Genomic DNA, 24,510 nt, shown 5'->3' with positions numbered 1-24,510 from the left:
GCATGTTCCACAACGTTCCAGCTTCAGGTAAGCCATGCGGAATCGGTCAAGGTGTCCTCAGCTACTCTCGATTGTTTCCTGTGAGGGAGAGGGGATTCCAGCCAGTAGCCAAACACACAAGAGCAACCACTGACCCAAAGTCTCCCTATACAAAAAGAACCAACAAAGCTCAACAGAACCAACGTTAAACCAGAAAATTATAGCAGAACCATTTGGCAGGGTAGCAGCTCTCCATGGCTCACTTGAACCACCTGATTAGAGGTAGAAACATTTAGGACAGGGGCAGGAGTTGAGGATATTATATGAACCAATAATTCAGTGTTACTAAGAAAAGACCCTCTTTCCTAGGAGATGCTTTAGGGCTCCTTTTACATCTTTGTTCCGGAGACTGTAGATGTAGGGATTGGACACTGGGGTGATGACACTGTACATGACAGCAAAAACGGTCCCTCGTTCGGAAGAATAGTTGGATGTGGGTAGGAAGTAGACCCCAATGACTGACACATAGTACAGGGCCACCATGGTGAGATGGGAGCCACAGGTGGAGAAAGCCTTGTGCCTCCCTGAGGAAGAGAACTTTGACACAGCTGCCACGATACGGACGTAGGTGATGATAATGAAGACAAAGGGGCCAAACATGATGGGAACACCCTCAACATATATGATTACTTTAGTGAAGCTGAGGTCTGAGCAGGCAAGCTGTAGCAAGGGCTGATGGTCACAGAAGAAGTGGGACAAGTGGTTGTCTCCACGGTAACTGAGTCGCAGGAGGAGGCCAACGTGCAGCATGGAGTGAAGGGTGGAAACGATCCAGCAGCCAGCCACCAAGTGTCCACAGACCTTCTGGTTCATCACTGCCGCATAGTGGAGTGGGTTGCAAATGGCAATGTAGCGGTCCAGAGCCATAACGCTCACTATGAGCAGCTCTGTGATACCAAATAAGTAGAAGAAGAAGAACTGAGCCATACAGGAGTAGAAAGGGATGGTCTTGGAAGAGGACAACATGTGAGCCAGCATCTGGGGCACTGTGACAGTGATGAACCCCACGTCCACCACAGAAAGGCTACGCAGCAGGAAGTACATGGGGGTCTGAAGTCTGGCGTCCACAGTGATCAGAACGAGCATCATGATGTTGCCCAGAAGGCCTGCTCCATACATCAGCAGAAAGAGGAAGAAGAAAAGAAGCTGTTTTTCGGGTTGTGAGGAGAAACCCAGGAGGACAAACTCCACAATGTCCGTGCCATTCTCACAGTCCATGGGACCTACAGAGGGAATCACAACATGGAGGAAATAGAAGGCCTTAGATGTACAGCCTCATGCCTGAGGGTACACCCACCTAAAAGGGAAGCAAAACTTTTGGAACAAATTTAAATTGCGGAATTTTTAGTTTTCAAGATTCAAATCCTCTACTTGAAATGTTCAGGACTATAGAGGTTGAAAAGTTTTCTGGCTGTCAGCTGTCAAAACTTCATGCCATGAAACTGTCAGTGTCATCAAAATCTCTTCAAATATCATTGCATTACCAGTAACCAGCACAAGAAACTGGTGTGAGCCTTCTACGTTTAAAGCAGGTATGGCTACTGAATTTTGCTTTGATATGGCATTAAATATCCCCCTGACAATGGGATACATTGGCCTATATCTACCAGGGTTTGTACAAGGATCTTTGTGTATAATAAATTTTATGTGCATTTTATGTGGTACTTCTTAGCTTGCACCTGATTTGGGTGGCCTCTCCCTCTTTTTTGGGTTTCCTAGGTCAACAGTGAAATATTGTCAATGTAGTTACATGTCTGCTGTCAAATATTAACTGTCAAATGTGCAATATCTGTGTTGGAAGAGGAGGATTCAGCGCTGTCCCTTTCCTCAGGTTTCAGAGGGGGACAAACCAAAAAGTTAGAAAGATAGAGAGGTCACAGCACTCTATTTACTATTGTTTACTGCTCTGATTGTCCTTTGATATGTAGGATTCAGGATTTCCTCCTCTTGACTTCCTCCCTCTCACTTCTTCTCTTCCTGGCTTTCTTCCAGGCAACACTTCTCCTTCTTCTCCCTCCATCTTGGCAGCACGGAAGCAGGCCTTGCCCTGCCATCCATGCCCATCCTTAGACTAGATAGGTAGTTAGGGTCTGTCTTTCCCCTTTCCTATCAGAGAATGGAGTTCCTTCAATAAAGAACTCTATTTCTTTTCTAAATATAAACCAAGCATATGCTTTTGTTATTTTCTCTCCTGCACACGCAGCAGCCAGCAGAACCAGCTCACAACCACCTATAATCATGCTTCCTATGCCAAATGATAGACTCTGTCTAGCGCTTGGCTCAGCTGTTATAGCAGTTTGACAGCACCCGTTACCAGCAATTAAACCACTTCACCACTTAGCACTTAATAACATTTAACTTCAAACCACGAAAAATTTTCACTGCTGTTGTCTGCATAGGAAATCTCTTTTAAAGGAATGGGGGATTTTTTTTCCTGGCCACTTGGCAACCCTAAGGCAGACAATGAGCAAAATAGATACTGGAAGATCCACAAATGGATTTCCTGAATGGATTCGTGGATAGACAGAAGCTGCAGGGAGATCTGATTGGGTCTGGAAAGGGAAATCACAACATCCTACTGAGACTGCGTCCTTTACAAGACATGGAACAGACCCTGATTATTATTGGTGCACATACTTTCCTCTTTCTTCTTTAATGCACTAACCTGGATTAGGCAATAACTACGCTGTAGTTATTGTAGATTCGTGGATAGACAGAAGCTGCAGGGAGATCTGATTGGGTCTGGAGCTGCAGCATGGAGAGGGTTAATCTTTCCCCTTCCTTCCATTTCCCCAACCCTGTGTGGCTCTTCGTCCAGTTGGGAAAAACGTATAGACAACATAGTGGGAATCTGTACGTGAACCTGAGTCCCCTAACAATAACCACACAACACCACACTGCCCCCATTTTCTCCCCACCTACAAACGACAATGTACTCATTCTGGAAACTGGCAAGTCTTTCCCCAGCTAGCAAAGCCATTGCAGTGTGTAGTTCTGTGGCATATTTGACAGCAACAGTGTCCAGGGCAGCCAGCAATCTAGAGAAATAAATGTTCTGTTGCTTTAGCAGAAGCCTGATGGGATGTGATTTACCAGGTAATGTTATTTAATTCCATGAACGGCTTCACTTGCCCATTTCCACACATTAAGCTTCTGTTTAACATGCAAGTCATTTCCCCCCTCCTGGTTGTTGACAACTCAACCTGTGAATTGGGGCCCTATGCTTCTATTTCTACCTTGATTTGTCCACCACACCCCTCTACAAATATTGGAACTATTTTGTGACTCACAGTGACACACAAGAAACATTGCCCACACTTGTACAGCTTTACCTGTATATAAGGGCACAAAAGGTTTTTAATAGTATGCATAACTTAAATTCCAGATTGGACGGAAGAAGTACACCCATGAAGGAAAGACCTTAGATTATTCAGTATATATTTATCCTGCCTTTCCTCCAATGAGTTCCAGACAGTATGCATGCTTCTTCCGTCTCCCTTTTTATCCTAACAACAGCCCTGTGGAGTAGGTTAGGATAGGACAATGTCAGACCCACGTTCACAAGCCTCTGGCATAATAAGGATTTGAATCTGTACACACTGAGCATTGCCAGGTGACACCTCCAGGGAACCAAGATCAAGAAAATCCATACTATCGTGTTCCCCATTACTCTGTATGAATGTGAAAGTTGGACAGTGAAGAAAGCTGACAGGAAGAAAATGGATTCATTTGAAATGTGGTGCTGGAGGAGAGTTTTGCGCATACCATGGACAGCCAAATTAGTGGGTTCTAGATCAAATCAAGCCTGAATTCTCCCTAGAAGCTAAAATGACAAAACTGAGTCTATCGTACTTTGGTCACATCATGAGAAGACAAGATTCTCTGGAAAAGTCAATCATGCTAGGAAAAGTGGAAGGCAGTAGGAAAAGAGGAAGACCTAAAATGAGATGGCTAGATTCAATAAAAGAAGCCACGTCCTCCAGTTTGCAGGATCTGAGCAAGTCTGTTAATGAAAGGATGTTTTGGAGGTCTTTCATTCATAGGGTTGTCATAGGTCACGGCGACTTGACAGCACATGACACACACCAGACACAGCGAACAGCCAGGCAGTTCCTCTTGCTCTCTTTTCCTTTTGCAGGAGGAAGACCGGTCGGTGAGCCCTGTTGCTGCTTCCCTGCTGTTAACTACACCCACAAAACATTTTCAAGGTGCCAGAGACTGCTAAGCCGTTTGCTGTGCCTGGGGCGTCGCTTGGCAATCCTCAAGGTGTACAACAATGAATAGATTTTGTAGTATGAGCTGACTTGTATTTCTTTCAAAAAGCAGGGGGGAAGAGTTCCTCAGGATAACAGCAGGTTGCATTGTAAAAGTGCCCAATGAAAGCACACATTCTGCCCAGCTTACAGACCCTGCATGGGTCCTGTAAATAAAAGGCCAAGCTAGAAGTGATAAATTACACTTGAACGGCAAGTGAACAGACTCAGGGCCGAGCTACAAGTGATGAATGACACTTGAACGGCAAGTGGGTTGAGTGGAGGGCAAGTGAACAGGGAGAAATACACTTGCCGTTCAAGTGTCATTTGTCACTTGTAGCTTGGCCCTGAATGTATTATTCCCTGTTCACTTGTGCTCCACTTGTGCTCCACTCGATCAAGTGGAGCACAAGTGGAGCGCAAGTGGACAGGGAGGAATACGTGTGAGGGCCAAGCTACAAGTAACGAATGACACTTGAACAGCAAGTGTATTTCTCCCTGTTCACTTGCCCTCCACTCAACCCACTTGCCGTTCAAGTGTCATTCATCACTTGTAGCTCGGCCCTGAGTCTGTTCACTTGCCGTTCAAGTGTAATTCATCACTTCTAGCTTGGCCCAAAGAGGCCATGGAGTTGGGGAATTTTTCAAATTCGGAGCTGGGATGGGGAAGGGACTAAATACCTCTGGTCCTGTGCACTCACAAATACCCAGCGCGCCTGTCCTGCCCTCCTTCTCCCTGGCCCCTTTGCAAAGAAGCGACACTGAAGCTGTATTAAGCCTGTATTAAAAGGAGAGGACCTTTTTCTCCGGGGCTGGTGGCAACTCTAGAAAGAACAAAGAGGAAAATCTGGCCACCGAAAGCAGAGAAAGAAAGGAAGGGTGTGAAGTGACAGAGGGTGGATGGAAACAGAGAAGGAACCTTCCCCTTTCTGCATGTGGATACAACACTAGGCTGGGCAGAGGGAGGTAGGCAGGCAGCACTCATCAACTTTATGATCAGAGAGGTGTGGGCAGGGGCAGCCGGATTGGGTCCCTGTCTTCCTCCTGCATGGGCGAGCTGGCCGATCAGCAAGCACACTCAAAAACTAGGGCTGCCTCACTGTGTGCTTGTTCTGGAGGGGGTCTTCGCGGCTCTGTGTTAAAAAAAACTACAAATCAATTAAAAATGGAGTCCACAGACATGGGTTTAAAACCTAGGATCCACCCCATCTTCCTTCCGGGATGTGCTTAGCTGAAAGAAAGAGCCCAGGGCCTGGGAGCAAGTGCTCCGAAATCTGGCTGTTTGTGGAGATGTCTTGCTGCCGAGGGAAAGGCATTCTATATACACTTGCAGACTCTCTTATTACATCTATACTTTCCATACTTGGGTGAGGTTTGCAAGCAGGGGCTTGGAAGCTGTGGCTAGTGAAGGCTTTTAAAGGACAGGTGAATAAAACGTTAAGAAGGCAGATGGATATTGGAGACTGGAGAAGGGGAACGGCACACTTGACCTGGAGGAAAAAATGTCCCCCTGTGCCTTTAATAAAGACATTATCAGGTAAATAGCATTGAGCCTGTATTAAAAGAAGAGGACATTTTTCTCCAGGACTGATGGCAACTCTAGAAGGAACAAAGAGGAAAATCCAGCCACAGAAAGCAGAGAAAGAATAAGAAGGATGTAAAGTGACAGAGGGAGGAAGGATACAGAGAAGGACTCAGCCTCCACTGCTAGCTCAACCTCCTGCAAGAATTCAAGGAGTATGTGGGATTGGGAGATCTATTTAGGCTCAGAAGAAAAGGAGTCAAGGGCTTACACAGGAGAGAAGAAATGTGCTTTCTGGTCTTCTCTGCTACCGATGTGCCTGTCCTGAGACACAAGTTTTAAGGGGCCAGCGGTAACTGGACACATTGCCCTCCTCCCATATACATTGTGGACACACATCCATCCCACAGGTTTTGCTGACATTTGCAGGGAGGTTGAGTGTCATGGAAATCTGACACGGATCTGTTGCTGGTGAAGATGAAGGATGGGTGCCGTCCTCTCTCCCATGACACCCGACAGCATAAGCAGGAGACTGGGGTGAAAGTGGTGAGAAGAACAGGACAGGATACCTCTGAGAACAATCAGGGCTGCCAACTGGCCCAGAGAAAAATGTCCTGTCCCTTTCACACTGAGAAAATGGGCTGCTGTAACTTCTCCAGGCATTAGAGTTCCTCACACTCCCTGGTAAATAATACCCCAACAAGCCTGTATTAGGGGAAGAGGACACTTCCCCCCTTCCAGACTCGCTGGCAAACCTAACAATAATTCTTAATCTCAGCTCACCTGAGTCCCCTGATTCTTGTGTGATGTATTGTGATGTAAAACACAGGCTGTCAGAATATTTACATGCTGCCAAGCCAAGCTGGGAGCATCCCGAAAAGAAGAACAGATTTAGAAGAGGGAGGCACATTAAAAAAACTGTAGAAAATACTGAGATACACTCATCTACCTGTGTCACTCGAGGGCATGAGCACACACACAAGCATTTTAAGACTCACCTTTCATTCCAAAGGTGATCTAATAGCAAAGCATGTTTATGCCTCTCATCTCCCAGGCCCAGGCAATTCAGTCCCCACTGCCCACCTACTTCCCTCTGGCCAATGCTTGTGTGAGATTCTCTGGTTGGTACTGTATAAAACTGTGTGGTTCTAATGGAGGCACCAGAGACGGCTGATCTCCCGGTTCAACCCCAGCTTACCGTTATCCATAAGATGCTCCTAACTTCTCCCCAACGTGTCCCTCTAGCATTGGATAAATGTGTTCAGCAAAAAGGGGATTGCAACCAAGTCTGGGAGTCTTGAGGTTCCAGCAAATTGCCAGGAGATTCTCATTTAAGTATCAGCGCTAGAAATCCCTGAGGAGATTGCACAGGGAATTCTCTAACTCCAGCACGTACTCAGGCTGAGAAAATCACACCACCCTCTCTTCTGCTTCCAGGGGGGCCAGCAATGCACTTCCATCCCATTGTTTAGGGAGAAACAGCTCTGGTCATCTGGGTGGGGAATGAAAGAAGAAGGGTAATGGGGTAGGTCAACACTTTGGGGGACAGAATCAAGGAACTGAAGTGCAACTTATGATCATGTAGTATAACCCCCTGCCTTGAAGTAGGGCAGGACTCTCTATATTCCAGTCCCAGAGCACTGATTCCAGTCCCAGAGGCCCTCATTCTCACACTTTTGGGTCTGTCGCTCCTGGCCCGGAGCAGCTTTGTCTCAATCCATTTCTCATTTTCTTTGCAGCCGTTGGGTTCTGTAATGCATTTCAATGGAGCCAGTGCAAGTCGAGTGGCAATCCTGTCTCCCATTCTATCCAATGGACCTTCAGGCATCTCCTATTGCCCTCCGGGGGCATTCTCGTCATTCGTTCTGGGATTCACTTTGGCGTGGAAAGGGGCAATCTGCAGGTGATCAGAAGTTTTGAGTTCCAAGTCCCGAACTTCTGGTCTTCCTGTTGCCAGACATTTTCGGACAAGAGACGGGTAATGTAGATTTTGTGGCTAGACAATAGATTCAGATGGAGTGAAAGAATGTTGCCCAGGAAAATAAGATGCAGCACTGGGGCCTAGCTTGCCAACCTCCAGGTACAGCCTGGAGATCTTCTGCATGACTGCAGAAATGAGTTCTGTAGAGAAGATGGCTGCTTAGGAGGGTGGAATTTATGCCATTTTAATCCACTATTGCCTCTCCCATTCCCAAATTCCAAACTTCCTGTGTTCCCCCTCTATATCTCCAGGAACTTCTCAATCTGGTGATGGTATCCCTAGTGGAGCACTAAGGGCCAAGCTACAAGTGACGAATGACACTTGAACGGCAAGTGGATTGAGTGGAGGGCAAGTGAACAGGGAGAAATACACTTGCCGTTCAAGTGTCATTTGTCATGTGTAGCTTGGCCCTGAGTGTGCAGAAGTATGAGCAGCTAGAGGGGGTGAGCAAAGGCTAGGGATGAGGGAGGAAGGTTGTTGCTTCTGGGATGCTTTTGTGTCACCCCTTGTCTTCTCTGCAGTTCCATAGGGAGCCAGGTTGGGGCATTACAACAACCTTAAGAAACAGGATTGCAAACTTCCAGGTAGGAGCTGGAGCTGCCTCAGAATTAGAACTCATTTCCAGATGATGGAGATCAGTTTCCTTGGAGAAAATGGCAGCTCTGGAGTGCAGACTCTATGGTATACCATCAAGTCTCGGAAGAAACAGACGTCCCTCCCAAAGAACTGCTTCAGAATTTCCAGGAATTTCCCAAGCCAGAACTGGCAATGCTATTAAGAAAAAGTTGGCTATTGTCATTGACTCAATAGCTCCTTGGAGAAAGGGTGGGATAAAAATGTACCATATGGACTATTTGTATCACCAGCAAATTTCCCACTGAGCCCTCGGGGGCAAGTGGGGGCCAGAAGGAAACTGAGCCAAGCAGCCGCACAGCTGCGGCTCATAGCTGGGTTATCAAGTCAATGACAATAGCCAGCTTTTTCTTAATAATAGTAATCATAATCGTAATTGTAATAGTAACATTCAGTTTCTATACCGCCCTTCTGGACAACTTAACACCCACTCAGAGCAGTTTACAAAGTGTGTTGTTATTATCCTCACGAGAATCCCTCTGTGAGGTTGGTGGAGCTGAGAGAGCTCTGCGAGAGCTGTGACTGACCCAAGGTCACCCAGCTGGCTTCAAGCAGAGGAGAGGGGAATCAAACCTGGTTCTCTAGATTAGAGTCCTGCTGCTCTTAACCACTACACCAAACTGGCATTACCAGTTCTGGCTTGGGAAATTCCTGGAGATTCTGAAGCAGTCCTTTGAGAGGGACATCTGTTTCTCCTAGACTTGATGGCATATCATAGAGTCTGCACTCAGGACCTGCCATTTTCTCCAAGAAAACTGATCTCCATCATCTGGAGATGAGTTCTAATTCTGGGGCAACTCCAGCCCCCACTTGGAAGTTTGCAATCCTATTCCTTAAGGTTGTAGTAATGCCTCAACTAGACATGGGCACGAACCAAAGAAAATTAACGAACCAGCAGATTGTGGTTTGGTACCACCACCGAACCCGAACTAATGAACCATAACAAACATTTCCCGTTGCTGAACCTGTTCATGGTTCGTGGGCATCGGAATGCCCCCCGTTGGACTTAGAGAGCCCATATTCACAGGGAGTATTTAGCAGGCTCTCCTCCAGCCAGCACCCAAGGTTGGTCAAGATTGCAATAGGGATGTTGGTGCCTATCAGGGTTTGCAGGGATGAGATTGGAGTGCCCATGGCTACAGAACACCCCCCTTCCCCCTCCCTCCCCCGGATGTCTTCTCCCGTGTAGCCAATTGTAACCAATTTACAGCTCCATGGTTGGAAGGAAGATCTGCTGATCAAAGTAAGCTGGGCTTCCATTCGGGTTTCCAGGGCGACAGAAGGAGTGCAGATAGAGTTCAGGCATTCCCACGGCTCCGTTTCCAAGGGAATAGATTGCTGGCGCCTGACTGTCTGGCTTCCCGAACTGCGTCCGAATGCAACGAACCAGGCCTCTCCCGAACGCTGGTTCGTTGGCCGTGAACAATCACAAACCGCCGGGTCACTATCGCGTGATCACCATTTTCGTGGGGTTTTGAGGTTCGTAATGCGGTTCGTGCCCATCTCTAGCCCCAACCTGGCTCCATAGGCAACTGCAGAGAAGACAAGGGGCAACACAAAAGCATCCCAGAAGCAACAGCCTTCGTCCTCTGTCCCTAGCCTTTGCTCATTGGTCACCCCCCACCCCGCCAGCTGCACACTCAGTGCGCTACTAGACAGAGATGTTCCACCAGGGATATGGTTGAGGCTGGCACTAGGACCATCACTGAGCCTCCCACAGGCCCCCTGCAAAGCATTGGACTATTTAGGACTGTTATGAGCTGTCCCGCGTACGTATCTCACCTGTCCATTTCCCTCCCTCCTTGTATGTTGCAGGCAGAAACGTGGAAGCAGCCATCTATGATTCTGTGTATATGATTATAATTGGTGATTTTTTTCTGTTTTATTATATTGTGTTTCATCCTGTTGTGGAATTGCATTTTAAGACTGCTGTACCCCGTCCTGAGCCCGCTTGTGGGGAGGGGAGGGCTAAACAATGAATAAACTAAACTTCTAGGGATGCCATCTCCAGATTAAGAAGTTCCTGGAGATATAGGGGTGGAGTCCAGGAAGGTTGGCATTTGAGAGCTGGAGGGGCATTAGTGGAGTAAAAGGTGGAGTAAAAAGTAGTCCCCTGTGCAAGCCCCGAGTCATTACTGACCCATGGGGGGACGTCGCATCACGATGTTTTCTTGGCAGACTTTTTTTGTTATGTGGAGGTTTGCCATTGCCTTCCCCAGTCATCTACACTTTATCCCCAGGAACCTGGGTACACCTTTTACTGACCTTGGAAGGCTGAGTCAACCTTGAGCCAACTACCTGAACCCAGCTTCCTCCAGGATCGAACTCAGGTCCTGAGCAGAGCTTGGACTGCAGTACTGCAGCTTACTACTCTGCGCCACAGGGCTCAGGAGTATTGGGGGAGTAAAATGGCAGAAAATCCACCCTCCAAAGCAGCCATCTTCTCTACAGTCAACATTCATTCACTCCATCTGAATCTATTGTCTAGCCACAAAATCTACATTACCCGACTCTTGTCCGAAAATGTCTGGCAACAGGAAGACCAGAAGTTCGGGACTTGGAACTCAAAACTTCTGATCACCTGCAGATTGCCCCTTTCCACGCCAAAGGGAATCCCAGAACGAATGACGAGAATGCCCCCGGAGGGCAATAGGAGATGCCTGAAGGTCCATTGGATAGAATGGGAGACAGGAGTGCCACTCGACTTGCACTGGCTCCATTGAAATGCATTACAGAACCCAACGGCTGCAAAGAAAATGAGAAATGGATTGAGACAAAGCTGCTCCGGGCCTGGAGTGACAGACCCAAAAGTGTGAGAATGAGGACCTCTGGGACTGGAATCAGTGCTCTGGGACCGGAATATAGAGGGTCCTGCCCTACTTCAAGGCAGGGGGTTATACTACATGATCATAAGTTGCACTTCAGTTCCTTGATTCTGTCCCCCAAAGTGTTGACCGACCCCATTACCCTTTGTTTCTCATTCCCCACCCAGGTGACCAGAGCTGTTTCTCCCTAAACAATGGGATGGAAGTGCACTGCTGGCCCCCCTGGAAGCAGAAGAGAGGGTGGTGTGATTTTCTCAGCCTGAGTACGTGCTGGAGTTAGAGAATTCCCTGTGCAATCTCCTCAGGGATTTCTAGCGCTGATACTTAAATGAGAATCTCCTGGCAATTTGCTGGAACCTCAAGACTTCCCAGACTTGGTTGCAATCCCCTTTTTGCTGAACGCATTTATCCAATGCTAGAGGGACACATTGGGGAGAAGTTAGGAGCATCTTATGGATAACGGTAAGCTGGGGTTGAACCGGGAGATCAGCCGTCTCTGGTGCCTCCGTTAGAACCACACAGTTTTATACAGTACCAACCAGAGAATCTCACACAAGCATTGGTCAGAGGGAAGTAAGTGGGCAGTGGGGACTGAATTGCCTGGGGCAGGGAGATGAGAAGCGTAAACATGCTTTGCTATTAGATCACCTTTGGAATGAAAGGTGAGTCTTAAAATGCTTGTGTGTGCGCTCATGCCCTCGAGTGACACAGGTAGATGAGTGTATCTCAGTATTTTCTAGAGTTTTTTGAATGTGCCTCCCTCTTCTAAATCTGGGGGTATTATTTACCAGGCAGTGTGAGGAACTCTAATGCCTTGAGAAGTTACAGCAGCCCATTTTCTCAGTGTGAAAGGGACAGGACATTTTTCTCTGGGCCAGTTGGCAGCCCTGATTGTTCTCAGAGGTATCCTGACCTGTTCTTCTCACCACTTTCACCCCAATCTCCTGCCTGTGCTGCCAGTTGGCTTGGGAGAGAGGACGACACCCATCCTTTATCTTCACCAGCAACAGATCCGTGTCAGACTTCCATGACACTCAACCTCCCTGCAAATGTCAGCAAAACCTGTGGGATGGATGTGTGTCCACAATGTATATGGGAGGAGGGCAATGTGTCCAGTTACCGCTGGCCCCTTAAAACTTGTGTCTCAGGACAGGCACATCGGTAGCAGAGAAGAGCAGAAAGCACATTTCTCCTCCTCTCCTGTGTAAGACCTGCCAGCTGCCCTTGGCTCCTTTTCTTCTGAGCCTAAATAGATCTCCCAATCCCACATTCCACAAATATTATTTACCAGGCAATGTGTTTTAGTCTTTTTAAAAGGCACAAGGGGACATTTTTTCCTCCAGGTCAGGGTGCAATTCCCTTCTCCCAATTTCCAGTTAAGTTATGCATACCAATAAAAACCTTTTGCATCCTTATACACAGGTAAAGCTGTGCAAGTGTAGGTAATGCTTCTTGTGTGTCACTGTGAGTCACAAATTAGCTTCAATATTTGTAGAGGGGTGCGGTGGACAAATCAAGGTGGAAATAGAAGCGTAGGGCCCCAATTCACAGGTTGTCAACAACCAGGAGGGGGGAAATGACTTGCCCGTTAAACAGAAGCTTAATGTGTGGAAATGGGCAAGTGAAGCCGTTCATGGAATTAAATAACATTACCTGGTAAATCACATCCCATCAGGCTTCTGCTAAAGCAACAGAACATTTATTTCTCTAGATTGCTGGCTGCCCTGGACACTGTTGCTGTCAAATATGCCACAGAACTACACACTGCAATGGCTTTGCTAGCTGGAGAAAGACTTGCCAGTTTCCAGAATGAGCACATTCTCGTTTGTAGGTGGGGAAAATGGGGGCAGAGTGGTGTTGTGTGGTTATTGTTAGGGGACTCAGGTTCACGTACAGATTCCCACTATGTTGCCTATATGTTTTCCCCAACTGGACGAAGAGCCACACAGGGCTGGGGAAATGGAAGGAAGGGGAAAGATTAACCCTCTCCATGCTGCAGCTCCAGACCCAATCAGATCTCCCTGCAGCTTCTGTCTATCCACGATTCCATTCAGGAAATCCATTTGTGGATCTTCCAGTATCTATTTTGCTCTGTGTCTGCCTTTGGGTTGCCAAGTGGCCAGGAAAAAAAAAATCCCCCATTCCTTTAAAAGAGATTTCCTATGCAGACAACAGCAGTGAAAATTTTTCGTGGCATGACGTTAAATGTTATTAAGTGCTAACTCGTGGAGCAGTTAAATTGCTGGTAAGTGGTGCTGTCCAACTGCTATGATAAGTGAGCCAAGAGCTGGACAAAATCTTAATCTTCTTCACTCTCTGATAATATTTACTGAGGGCCAAGCTACAAGTGACGAATGACACTTGAACAGCAAGTGGATTGAGTGGAGAGCAAGTGAACAGGGAGAAATACACTTGCCGTTCAAGTGTCATTCGTCACTTGTAGCTTCGCCCTAAGAGTCAGAGATGATGTAACAGATGTGTATTCGTGTATTTTCATGCTATCATCTCTGGGAAAATAGTTTCCTAAGTGTGTGTAGTGCTACAAATACCTACAAAACTTCTTTGACCATGGCTCTTTTCATGCTACTTACTTGCTTCTAAAACATCACGATCTGTAGTGCAAAAAATGCGGAAGATAGCGTCTTCTCGCAAGAGTTTTGCGCAACATCACGCAAAACTCTCACGAGAAGACGCTATCTTCTGCGTTTTTTGCGCTACATATCACGATGTTTCGGAAGCAAGTAAGTAGTGTGAAAAGGGCCTATGATGATAGTCGATGGGTGTGCATGCAGTTACATAAAGATTTTGCATCTTTTTTGGAAGATGAGTTCCATGCAGCAAAATAAACAACTGCGCCTTTGTTCTGTTGTGATCTGGTCTTCTGGAAAAGCCATTGGCCAGGAGTTGTACGGCTTTTAGCTAAATGAGGGCGAGGTGGCAGCAGGCGGAACCTGGTTGCTTGCTCCCCCATTGAGCATTGGTTTTAAAACTGAAGGCCAAGCTACAAGTGACGAATGACACTTGAACGGCAAGTGGATTGAGTGGAGGGCAAGTGAACAGGGAGAAATACACTTGCTGTTCAAGTGTCATTCATCACTTGTAGCTTGGCCCAGAGCCATTTAAACAAGTGCACTTTTACAGCACATCAAGCACATTTTTATCCTGGCCTTTCTAACAAAGAGCATAGAATAGCACTCCCTCCTCTATTCCGGTCCTTGCTGCAACCCTGTGAGATAGGATAAGAGGAAGAAGTGACTGGTCCAATGTCACTGAGTGAGTTTGAGGGCAAAGGGGGGATTTGAACTTGGATTTCCAATCTCCTAGTCTAACCACTCTACGGCATTGGCTCTGATTTGGACTACAGCGTAGTTATTGCCTAATCCAGGTTAGTGCATTAAAGAAGAAAGAGGAAAGTATGTGCACCAATAATAATCAGGGTCTGTTCCATGTCTTGTAAAGGACGCAGTCTCAGTAGGATGTTGTGATTTCCCTTTTTTAAAAAGTGTGCAGCCAGGAGAGAGGATTTAGATAGGGGACCTCAGTGGGTAAATGGAAGGCCTAAGATAAAGCGGGGAAGTTCCCTTCCCAATGGACGTTTCTAAGTGAGTTCATCATGCTGCTCTCTATTGGATTTGTATGCAAAAGGATTTTCTGCAAAAAGATGCTGAAGTTAAAGTAGTTTTTTTTTTAAAGGAAAATATGACCGCCAGGGGGGATGAGGGGCAGGTGTCCTTGTGGGCTCTTTGGAGGGGACAAGAGACTGAGCAGCCAAACTTGTACTTGCTTCAGACAGCTTCCCGAGGAACCTGTCAGGCTCTACTGAGCGATGCCGAGGTGTATGTTGCTTTGATGTGATTATCTATTCCCTGTTTGTGGAATTGATAAACACAGTGATTGCAGACTGGGAGCAATACTGAACTGAAATGAATGAGGGCCAAGCTACAAGTGATGAATGACACTTGAACGGCAAGCGTATTTCTCCCTGTTCACTTGCCCTCCACTCGATCCACTTGCCGTTCAAGTGTCATTCGTCACTTGTAGCTTGGCCCTCAGTCTCCACAAAATTCTCCATTGCATATTTTGGGAAGCTGATTATCAGGATAGGGCTTTCAGTGACATATTTTTCAGTACTTCAGATTGATAAATAAATTGTATGTAGTCTCCAGAAACCTTCATGGTTGGGCAGTTAGCAGAGGGCCAAGCTACACATGACGAATGACACTTGAACGGCAAGTGGATTGAGTGGAGGGCAAGTGAACAGGGAGAAATACACTTGCCGTTCAAGTGTCATTCGTCATGTGTAGCTTGGCCCCCAGTTGGCATGAGGCTGTACATCTAAGGCCTTCTATTTCCTCCATGTTCTGATTCCCTCTGTAGGTCCCATGGACTGTGAGAATGGCACGGACATTGTGGAGTTTGTTCTCCTGGGTTTCTCCTCACAACCTGAACAACAGCCTCTTTTCTTCCTCGTCTTCCTGCTGATGTACGGAGCAGGCCTTCTGGGCAACATCATGATGCTCGTTCTGATCACCGTGGACGCCAGACTTCAGACCCCCATGTACTTCCTGCTGCGTAGCCTTTCTGTGGTGGACGTGGGGTTCATCACCGTCACAGTGCCCCAGATGCTGGCTCACATGGTGTCCTCTTCCAAGACCATCCCTTTCTACTCCTGTATGGCCCAGTTCTTCTTCTTCTATGTGTTTGCTGTCACAGAGCTGCTCATGGTGAGCGTTATGGCTCTGGACCGCTACGTTGCCATTTGCAACCCGCTCCATTATGCTACGGTGATGAACCAGAAAGTCTGTGGATATTTGGTGGCTGGCTGCTGGTTTGCTTCCCTCTTGAACTCCATGCTGCATGTTGGCCTCCTCATGCGACTCAGTTACCGTGGGGACAACCACTTGTCCCACTTCTTCTGTGACCATCAGCCCTTGCTGCAGCTCTCCTGCTCAGACACGAGTCTCAACGAAGCCGTCATCTTTTTTGAAGGGGTTCCCATCATCTTTGGCCCCTTTGTCTTCATCATCATCACCTATGTCCGTATCGTGGCAGCAGTGACAAAGTTCTCTTCCTCGGGGAGACGCAAGGCTTTCACCACCTGTGGCTCCCATCTCACCATGGTGGCCCTGTACTATGTATCAGTCATTGGGGTCTACTTCCTACCCACATCCAACTATTCTTCCGAACGAGGGACCATTTTTGCTGTCATGTACACCGTCATCACCCCAGTGTCCAATCCCTACGTCTACAGTCTCCGGAACAAAGATGTGAAAGGAGCTTTGAGGCATCTCCTGGGAAAGAGGGTCTTTTCTTAGTAGTGGTGAATAATTGGTTAATATAATATCCTAAACTCCTGCCCCTATTTTAAAAGTTGGCACCTTTAATCGGGCGGTTCAAGTGAGGAATTGAGATCTGCTATCCTGCCAAATGGTTCTGCTATAATTTTCTGGTTTGACGTTGAGCAGAACCACAAGTGACAAAAGGCACAGGTTGGACACTTGTCAGCTTCCCTCAAGTTTTGATGGGAAATGTAGGCAGCTTGGCGGAATGTTGGACAAGTGACAGTTGAAAAGTCCATTGGACAGCAGTTGGAGAGTGAAGCTGCGAGACCAGGATGCCTACATTTCCCATCAAAACTTGAGGGACGCTGACAAGTGTCCAATCTGTGCCTTTTGTCACTTGTAGTTCCGCTCCTTGGTTCTGTTGAGCTTTGTCAGTCCTTTTTGTATAAGGAGACTTTGGGCCAGTGGTTGCTCTAGTGTGTTTGGCTACTGGCTTCTCTGACCTGGAGAAAGCCTTAGAGTCCCCCCTCCTCCATAGGAAACAATAGAGAGTAGGTGAGGACACCTTGTTCAGGGGCCCATAGAACTGGACCTCTTGATTTAAAGTACTTAAAACTTGGGAGAGGGGGGCTAGTGGACAGGTAGCACCAGCTCTGCTGATGGTTTTTTTTGCTTTAAAACAACCACGCCAGCCCCTAGGAATATCCCCCCGATTGGGAATAATGGACCGAGTTAATTTTGGAGTCCCTCCCCCAATTGGATTTGAATACCAAACTGGTATGGAAGCTCCCAAATATGTGGAATACCAAGATTTATAACCTTCCCAATTCCTGAATGCAATTTTTAAAATCATTTTCGACGGGTTGGTGGAGAGAGCACCCTTCCACCGCTTGAATGTTAATGGGGCAGGGTATATTTGGGGGGGCTCTACTTGAATTTTATTGTTGTATGAACTGAGTTTTACCACTATTTGAACTGTTTTATGTATGTTTTAATTTGTTTTAATCTGGTTGTTACTCCACTCTAAGCCCGTCGTGGGGAGAGCGGACAAAAAAAATCAAATAAATGAAAATGAAACGAAATTTTTAGTGCAGATTCCTAGTTGTTTGACTCAATCCAAGGTACTAAAAATGATTCAAAAGGAATAGATCTGTTCGTCTCAAAATCCTAGCAGTTCAGAGGGTTGCCCATAGATAAATTAAATTCAACAATTTGCAGTTGCCATTAACAAAGATTTTACCTGGCAATGGAAAATTAGTGTATTGGGCCAATTGGGAGGGGCATGCCCAATAAATGAGGTGCCACATTTGATCTCGCAGGATACCTATAAGAGTAGCCAAACTAATTTAATTAACCAGAAACTAAAAACTCTGGATATTGATATAACATCTTTACAGACAAATGAGGCCCTCAGAGTTATAAAATTAAAACTAAAGGATCTCGATTACAGCAGTACTCTCCAGAGAGCCAGACGTACATGTTCGGGCTTATCCCTGGGACTTTCAACCCCAGAGGCTATTCCATCTTATTGCTACTCTTTAAAGATTCCAGCTCAACGCAGAGCCTTCACATTGGCTAGACTTAACTCCTTCCCCTCTAAAGTGCTTTCTGGTTGCTTCTCTGGACTCCCTTATTCTGAACGAGTTTGTGACTGTGGACAAGGAAAGTTAGAGACCTTGGATCATATAATAGTTTTTTGCCCTAAGTGGAGTAAGGAAAGAGAGAGATTTATTATTCCTGTTATGTTAAAAGAAAAGCTTCCCTTCCTTCCTTGGGCAATCTCAGTGTTATTGTCTGATAACTTTCCTGACAATCAAACCTCTGCCATAGTGGCTTCCTTTTTAGCCTCGGTGATAAAGAAACAAGATTGTCATGAGTTTAGATAGTTTAAAGTGATAATGACGAGTTATGTCTATGTGAATTGGGTATGTTCAAGTGTACAGTTCATATTTTGTTGGTGTTTGTATGGCTTATGGCTTCGACCGGAAAAGCAATAAACTTATTATTATTATTATTATTATTATTATTATTATTATTATTATTATTATTATTATTATTATTATTATGAGGTGCCATGAACAAAAAGGCCCTGTGCTTAGGGGCCACCTCCTTGACCCCTAAAGATGGGAGGACACAGGGCAGAAGTTCTAAGATGCAGAAGGTCTTCACATTTTCATATGGATCAACCAACCAATCTTTTAAATGCCCTAGTTCCAAACCTTTGGGGGCTTTAAAGGCAAGAATCCACACTTCAAACTGAGCCTGGACATGAACAAGATGTCAGTGGTGTTCTTTGAGGGCCAAGCTACAAGTGACAAATGACACTTGAATGGCAAGTGGATTAAGTGGAGGGCAAGTGAAGAGGGAGAAATACACTTGCCCTTCAAGTGTCATTCATCACTTGTAGCTTGGCCCTAAGTGTAAACAGAATAGGCTGCCTATGATCAGTGCTATCGAACAACCTTGACGATGCACTTTGAATCCATGGGAGTTTCTGGGCAGTCTTCAGAGGTGGCCCCATGAAACGCACATGGTGGCAGTCTATCATGGATGTGACCACAGCGTAGATAACCATGGCCAGAGCTGACTTTTTAAAGAAAAGCTGAAGCTGGTAATACAGCAAAAGGTGATTAAAGCCACTTCCTCTGTAGATGAGAAACCTGAGTATCTGTCTCTGAAGCAGTACATGTAATTATGACCTAACTAGAATAGGATGAATCCCATTTCTCTAACCAGCTCTCTTATTGACTGACAGTGACTCGGCATTATCGGGCTGAGCTTTACTTTAGTGACGTGGCCTCATCCATCCCTTCTTCTCCTTAGGGCACCCCTCCCCTTTCTTGACTTAGGAGGGGGCGAGAAATAGTTCTTGGTGTCAATATCCCCCCACCCCCTATGCCAGTGCCAAGGCTGCTCCACAATGCTATTGGGGAACAATTGCGCTGCTGTTCATCGCTCCCAGCCAAAGGTAAGTCTGTTCTTGCCCAGAAACCCTTTAGTCGCCTAGGCGAACTAAAGTGGAAACCCACAGCCAAGGAACTAGAAACAGTCTGTCAATAGAACGTTGGTATAAATTTGATATTATTTTTTAATTGACTTGCAAGTGTAAAGTGACGAAGTGCTTATTTACAATAAAGATACAATGTTATATGAACAAATAGGTACAGCCTTACATTAATAAATAGACTCTGTCAAAATATCTTATAAAACATCCACATTCCACAATAAATAGTATAAAAATAGAAAGTAGGCCAGATTAGTCCATGAAATGTAGTACAATAAATAGTAAACCAACTGCACATCTGAGAATCCTCTATACGTTCTTTCTTTCTCTCTTTATAGGTGTGTTGAGGAAAAGTGTTCCTGGAGGAGACACCCAAACCAGCAGGTAAGAAGCCACACCTTATATTCTAATCTTTCAATCTATTTTCTTTTGCAGAAAGAATCAGAGAGGAGAAATATCCCTGCAGACCCCAACCAGGAGCTGGCTATTCTTACGCTTCTTTTATGTACAGAACTTCCTCAGGGGTCATAGGACCGATCCACCATACATCCACACACATGCTTGGATTCTCTCATGCGTCAGTATTGGTGCACCTCACATCTTGGCCGTGTAATATTATCCTATTACATTGTTTTAGTGAAATGTCTTTGAAATTGCCTGTACGGGCTCACGCTGTGTAACCTGCCTTGAGTCTTGACGAGAAAGGTGGAGTATAAATAATGTAAATACATAAATAACTAGCTGGGCCCTCTCTGGCAGAAGCTGGAACTAATTCCCTGGAGTCTGGAACCTAGTCGAAAGAGAGAATAGACTTAGGGTTGACTGCGGCTGGTCTCCAGCTTCCTGGCAGGGTACAGTTGCCACAGTGGCAACCCAATTTTCCCTTTAAAGCTGCTGATCTGGCCAGAGAAGTTCAAATCTCCACTCTGCCATGGAAGCTCTTCACTGACTTGAGCCCATCACACTCCCTCAGCTGCACCTACCTAACAGGATTGTTGTGAAGACTGAGGGCCAAGCTACAAGTGACGAATGACACTTGAACAGCAAGTGGATTGAGTGGAGGGCAAGTGAACAGGGAGAAATACACTTGCCGTTCAAGTGTCGTTCGTCACTTGTAGCTTGGCCCTGAGTAAGGGAGAAAGAACAATGGCTACTGCTTCAAGCTCCTTGGAAGAAAGGTGGGATAAAAATATACTATATGGACCCTTTAAAAAGAACAGCTAATTTCCCACTGAGCCCTCGGGGTGGGGGGCAAGTAGGGGCCAGAAGGAAACTGAGCCCTTACTATTACTATTATTAAGACAAAGCTGGCTATTGTCATTGACTCGATAACCCAGCTATGAGCCGAGTGAGGACTTGCCACCACCCTGTGCGGCTGCTTGGCTCAGTTTCCTTCTGGCTGCTTGGCTACCTTGGGCCTCAGGCACTGGCTGTCAATGTGCATGTGTGTGTGTGATGTGCCATCAAGTCACCTCCGACCTATGGCAACCCTATGAATGAAAGACCTCTGAAATGTCCCATCATTAACAGACTTGCTCAGATCCTGCAGACTGGAGGGCGTGCCTTCTTTGACTGAGTCCAGCCATCTCGTTTTAGGTCTTCCTTTTTTCCTGCTGCCTTCCACTTTTCCTAGCATTGTTGACTTTTCCAGAGAATCTGGTCTTCTCGTGATGTGATGTGACCTAATTTACATGATAGCCAAGAAAATGTTGATCTTAGGAGAAGGCCAGTAACAGCCGTGTTCAGGTGGGCACCACGGATGTGGCCTATGCTTTGGGCCACGGTGACCACGGCAAGCCCCAACACCAGCGAGACCTTCACGTTGTCTTGGATGGATGTCACGGTCATGTTGGCCACAATGGGTGAATCGAAGTCCTGGGCCGAGCCAATGCCGATGAAGACGGAAGAGAGTCATGTCAACGATTTCAGCCACCACTGTCCTCCAAAACTTCTTGAATTCACTGGCCAGCCTCGCTTCTCGTGTTGCTGGCCAACTTTCTTCTCTTGCTGCCTTTCCCCTCTCCCTCTGCTGAAGAAAGAGAGCGCTGCAATCATTTATAGGATTTTGGATGGTCAGAAGGAGGGAAAGGTGTTACGCAAAGAGAGACAAGAGCATTGAGTGGGAGGCTGACTGAAAGACGGCACCAGTTGCTCGCCAAGTATTTTCCGCCTCCTCTTTCGGTTTGCCAAGTGTCCAGTTTCGAACTGGGCAGGCCAGGATCTGCCCTTTCTGTCCAGTATTTTTTATTTAAGCAAGCCTGCTACCACTGCAGCCAAGCTGCATGCCTGCGCTCTTCCGTTCCTCTGTGCCTTGTTATAGTGGTGAAACCTTCGCCCACTTGTCATCCATTAAAGCCAGCAAGGTTTGAGAAGAACTGAATCCACCACTCAGCGGCCAGGCAGAACATTCCTGGAGAAATCTTACTGGGGAAAGCTGGAAAGGGAGAGACTTAGGGCCAAGCTACAAGTGATGAACGACACTTGAACGGCAAGTGGATTGAGGGCCAAGCTACAAGTGACGAACGACACTTGAACGGCAAGTGGATTGAGGGCCAAGCTACAAGTGACGAACGACACTTGAACGGCAAGTGGATTGAGGGCCAAGCTACAAGTGACGAACGACACTTGAACGGCAAGTGGATTGAGGGCCAAGCTACAAGTGACGAACGACACTTGAACGGCAAGTGTATTTCTCCCTGTTCACTTGCCCTCCACTCAATCCACTTGCCGTTCAAGTGTCATTCGTCACTTGCAGCTTGGCCCTCACACCGCCCTCCAATTAGCTTCCCATTTTGACTCCGAGTGATGGAGGCAAGACGGAATCTAAAGAAAAGTGAAGGAGAAATCTTGGGGGGGACGGGGGGGTCATGGTGGTGGTGGGGAAAAGCTGGAGACTTTGGACAGTGATTTCAGTGGGAGGGTTAAGTGTAGGACAAGCAAAAATGAATGACATTGAATGCCCATTGAAAACAAGGGGCGATGACTTAAGGCCCATCCCAAAATTTGCAAAGAAACTAAAGAACACAATTTGAGAATCCCGGTCTGCGGCCTGGAATGACAGCTCCCACGCTGGAATAACGGCCCCCAGGACTGTCTCAAAATCAGTTTCTTTGCCACTTTTGTGAGCTGTCATGCATTTTGATAGAGCCAATGCAAGTCAATTGGCATTTCTGGATCCCTAGTGTGACTAGGGTTGCCAGCTCCAGGTTGGGAAATTCCTGGAGATTTGGGGGACGGAGCCTGAAAAGGGTGGGGTTTGGGGAGGGGAGGGACCTCAGTGGAGTATAATGCCATAGAGTTCTCCCTCCAAAGCAGCCATTTTCTGCAGGGGAACTGATCTCTCGTGCCTGGAGATCAGTGGTAACTGCAACTCCCCTCCCCCCCAGCCACAAAAGCTGTAAACTTAGGGTTGCCAGCCGCCAGGTGGTGGCTGGAGATCTCCTGGAATTACCACTGATCTCCAGGCAACAGAGATCAGTTCCCCTGGAGGAAATGGCTGATTGGGAGTGTGATCTCTGTGGCATTATACCCTGCTGAGGTCCCTCTCCTCCCTAAACCCTGCCCTCTCTAGGCTCCTCTTCCAAAATCTCCAGGAATTTCACAACCTGGAGCTGGCAACTCAAAAACTTATGCATTTTTTAAAAAGAATTATTAAAACATGAAGGCCATTTTCACACATCTTACCAGCCTCCGAAATGTTGCGCAAAACTCCCTACAGACAATGTCTTCTCACGCGAAATGGTGCCAGGAAGACACTGTTATCTGGGAGTTTTGCACGAAATCGCGTCTTCCTGGTGCAATTTTGCGCAAGAAGATGCTGTCCGCTGGGAATTTTGCACAATGTTCTGGAGGCCAGTAAGACGCGTGAAAACGGCCTAAGTTGATACTCGTTTCCCTGTGATTCTTTCTCTGATACAGGGCCAAGCTACAAGTGACGAATGACACTTGAACGGCAAGTGTATTTCTCCATGTTCACTTGCCCTCCACTCAATCCACTTGCCGTTCAAGTGTCATTCGTCATGTGTAGCTTGGCCCGTAGTTAATCACTTCCAGCCTACCCGTGTGGCTAACAGTGCAATCCTATACAGAGTTACTCCAGTCTAAGCCCATTGAAGTCAATGGCCTTAGACTGGAGTAACTCTCCATAGGATGGCACTGTAAGAGACTCAAAGCAGACCATCTGTCCAGGTTGAATTGGGCAGTCGAGGCAAATGAGAGGATGGGGTTGTCTCTAAGTCAGCTTTAATTAAAACAAAAATATTTCTGTGAGGGTTATGCTTTTTTAGAGTAAAGAGTCTTTGTATTTTTTAAAGAAAATGTTTAGGGTTGGTAGCCTTTTAACTGTTTTAGAGCTTCAATCAATCCGCCCCGCACAGAAGGGGTAAATTTACAGTATGCAGAACTTTTTTTTCAAAGAATAATTTTAAAAACCTTGATCATAGTTCCTGTGTGGTTCTGTTTTTAATGCAGATAGTTAACTTATTTTCATTTTATTCTGTTTCACTTCCAGCCTGCCTTTGTGGCTGAGGCTTGGTGAATTTCAAAATGTTAAATTAAAAATCAATTAGGCAACTCAAGATAGCAAGAAAGCAGTGCAACTGAATTTCATGTTATAGCTGATAAATTATAAAACAGTTAAAACTAATTTCAAGAGTTGGGGAAATAATTTTAAATCTTAGAGGGGTCTTGCATCCTGTACTCTATGGCTAACAATCCTGGTTCTGAGACCTCATAATTTAAAACTATTTAAGACTCAACTCTTAGAAAAATTTAGTGCTTCTCAATATTATTTGAAGTAATAAAGCCAGGTTAGTTTGGCAGACCTTTTCATTATGTGGTTAAACATGTAAATGTTTTTTGTTTAATAGCTGTGAGGTGTATAGAGAGCTAAATTCTGTAGGCTTATGGACTGCAGAGAGATTTACAAATCAAAGTTGTGTTAATAGAACTGAGTGAAAAGTAGGAAGCAAC

At 46.2% G+C, this 24,510-nt stretch overlaps 2 protein-coding genes across 2 annotated transcripts; one reads left to right on the top strand and one right to left on the bottom strand.

Moving 5' to 3' along the window:
• Positions 1-324: 324 nt before the first annotated feature.
• Positions 325-1,257, bottom strand: LOC129345943 (olfactory receptor 1B1-like). The gene has a single exon (XM_055003180.1). It carries the CDS (start codon positions 1,255-1,257, stop codon positions 325-327), a length of 933 nt encoding a protein of 310 aa, XP_054859155.1.
• A 14,378-nt stretch (positions 1,258-15,635) lies between these two features.
• On the top strand, positions 15,636-16,568 carry LOC129346524 (olfactory receptor 1B1-like). The gene has a single exon (XM_055003867.1). It carries the CDS (start codon positions 15,636-15,638, stop codon positions 16,566-16,568), a length of 933 nt encoding a protein of 310 aa, XP_054859842.1.
• Positions 16,569-24,510: the final 7,942 nt, after the last annotated feature.

Source organism: Eublepharis macularius, chromosome 19 (assembly GCF_028583425.1).
Source record: "Eublepharis macularius isolate TG4126 chromosome 19, MPM_Emac_v1.0, whole genome shotgun sequence".
NCBI classification, from domain to species: Eukaryota; Metazoa; Chordata; class Lepidosauria; order Squamata; family Eublepharidae; genus Eublepharis; species Eublepharis macularius.
Note: the sequence above shows the minus strand (reverse complement) of the source record. Positions and strands in the feature narration are given on the sequence as shown.

Bases quoted from the DNA above. Each gene is read 5' to 3' on its own strand.
- LOC129345943 (XM_055003180.1), bottom strand. From the start codon at position 1,257: ATGGACTGTGAGAATGGCACGGACATTGTGGAGTTTGTCCTCCTGGGT.
- LOC129346524 (XM_055003867.1), top strand. From the start codon at position 15,636: ATGGACTGTGAGAATGGCACGGACATTGTGGAGTTTGTTCTCCTGGGT.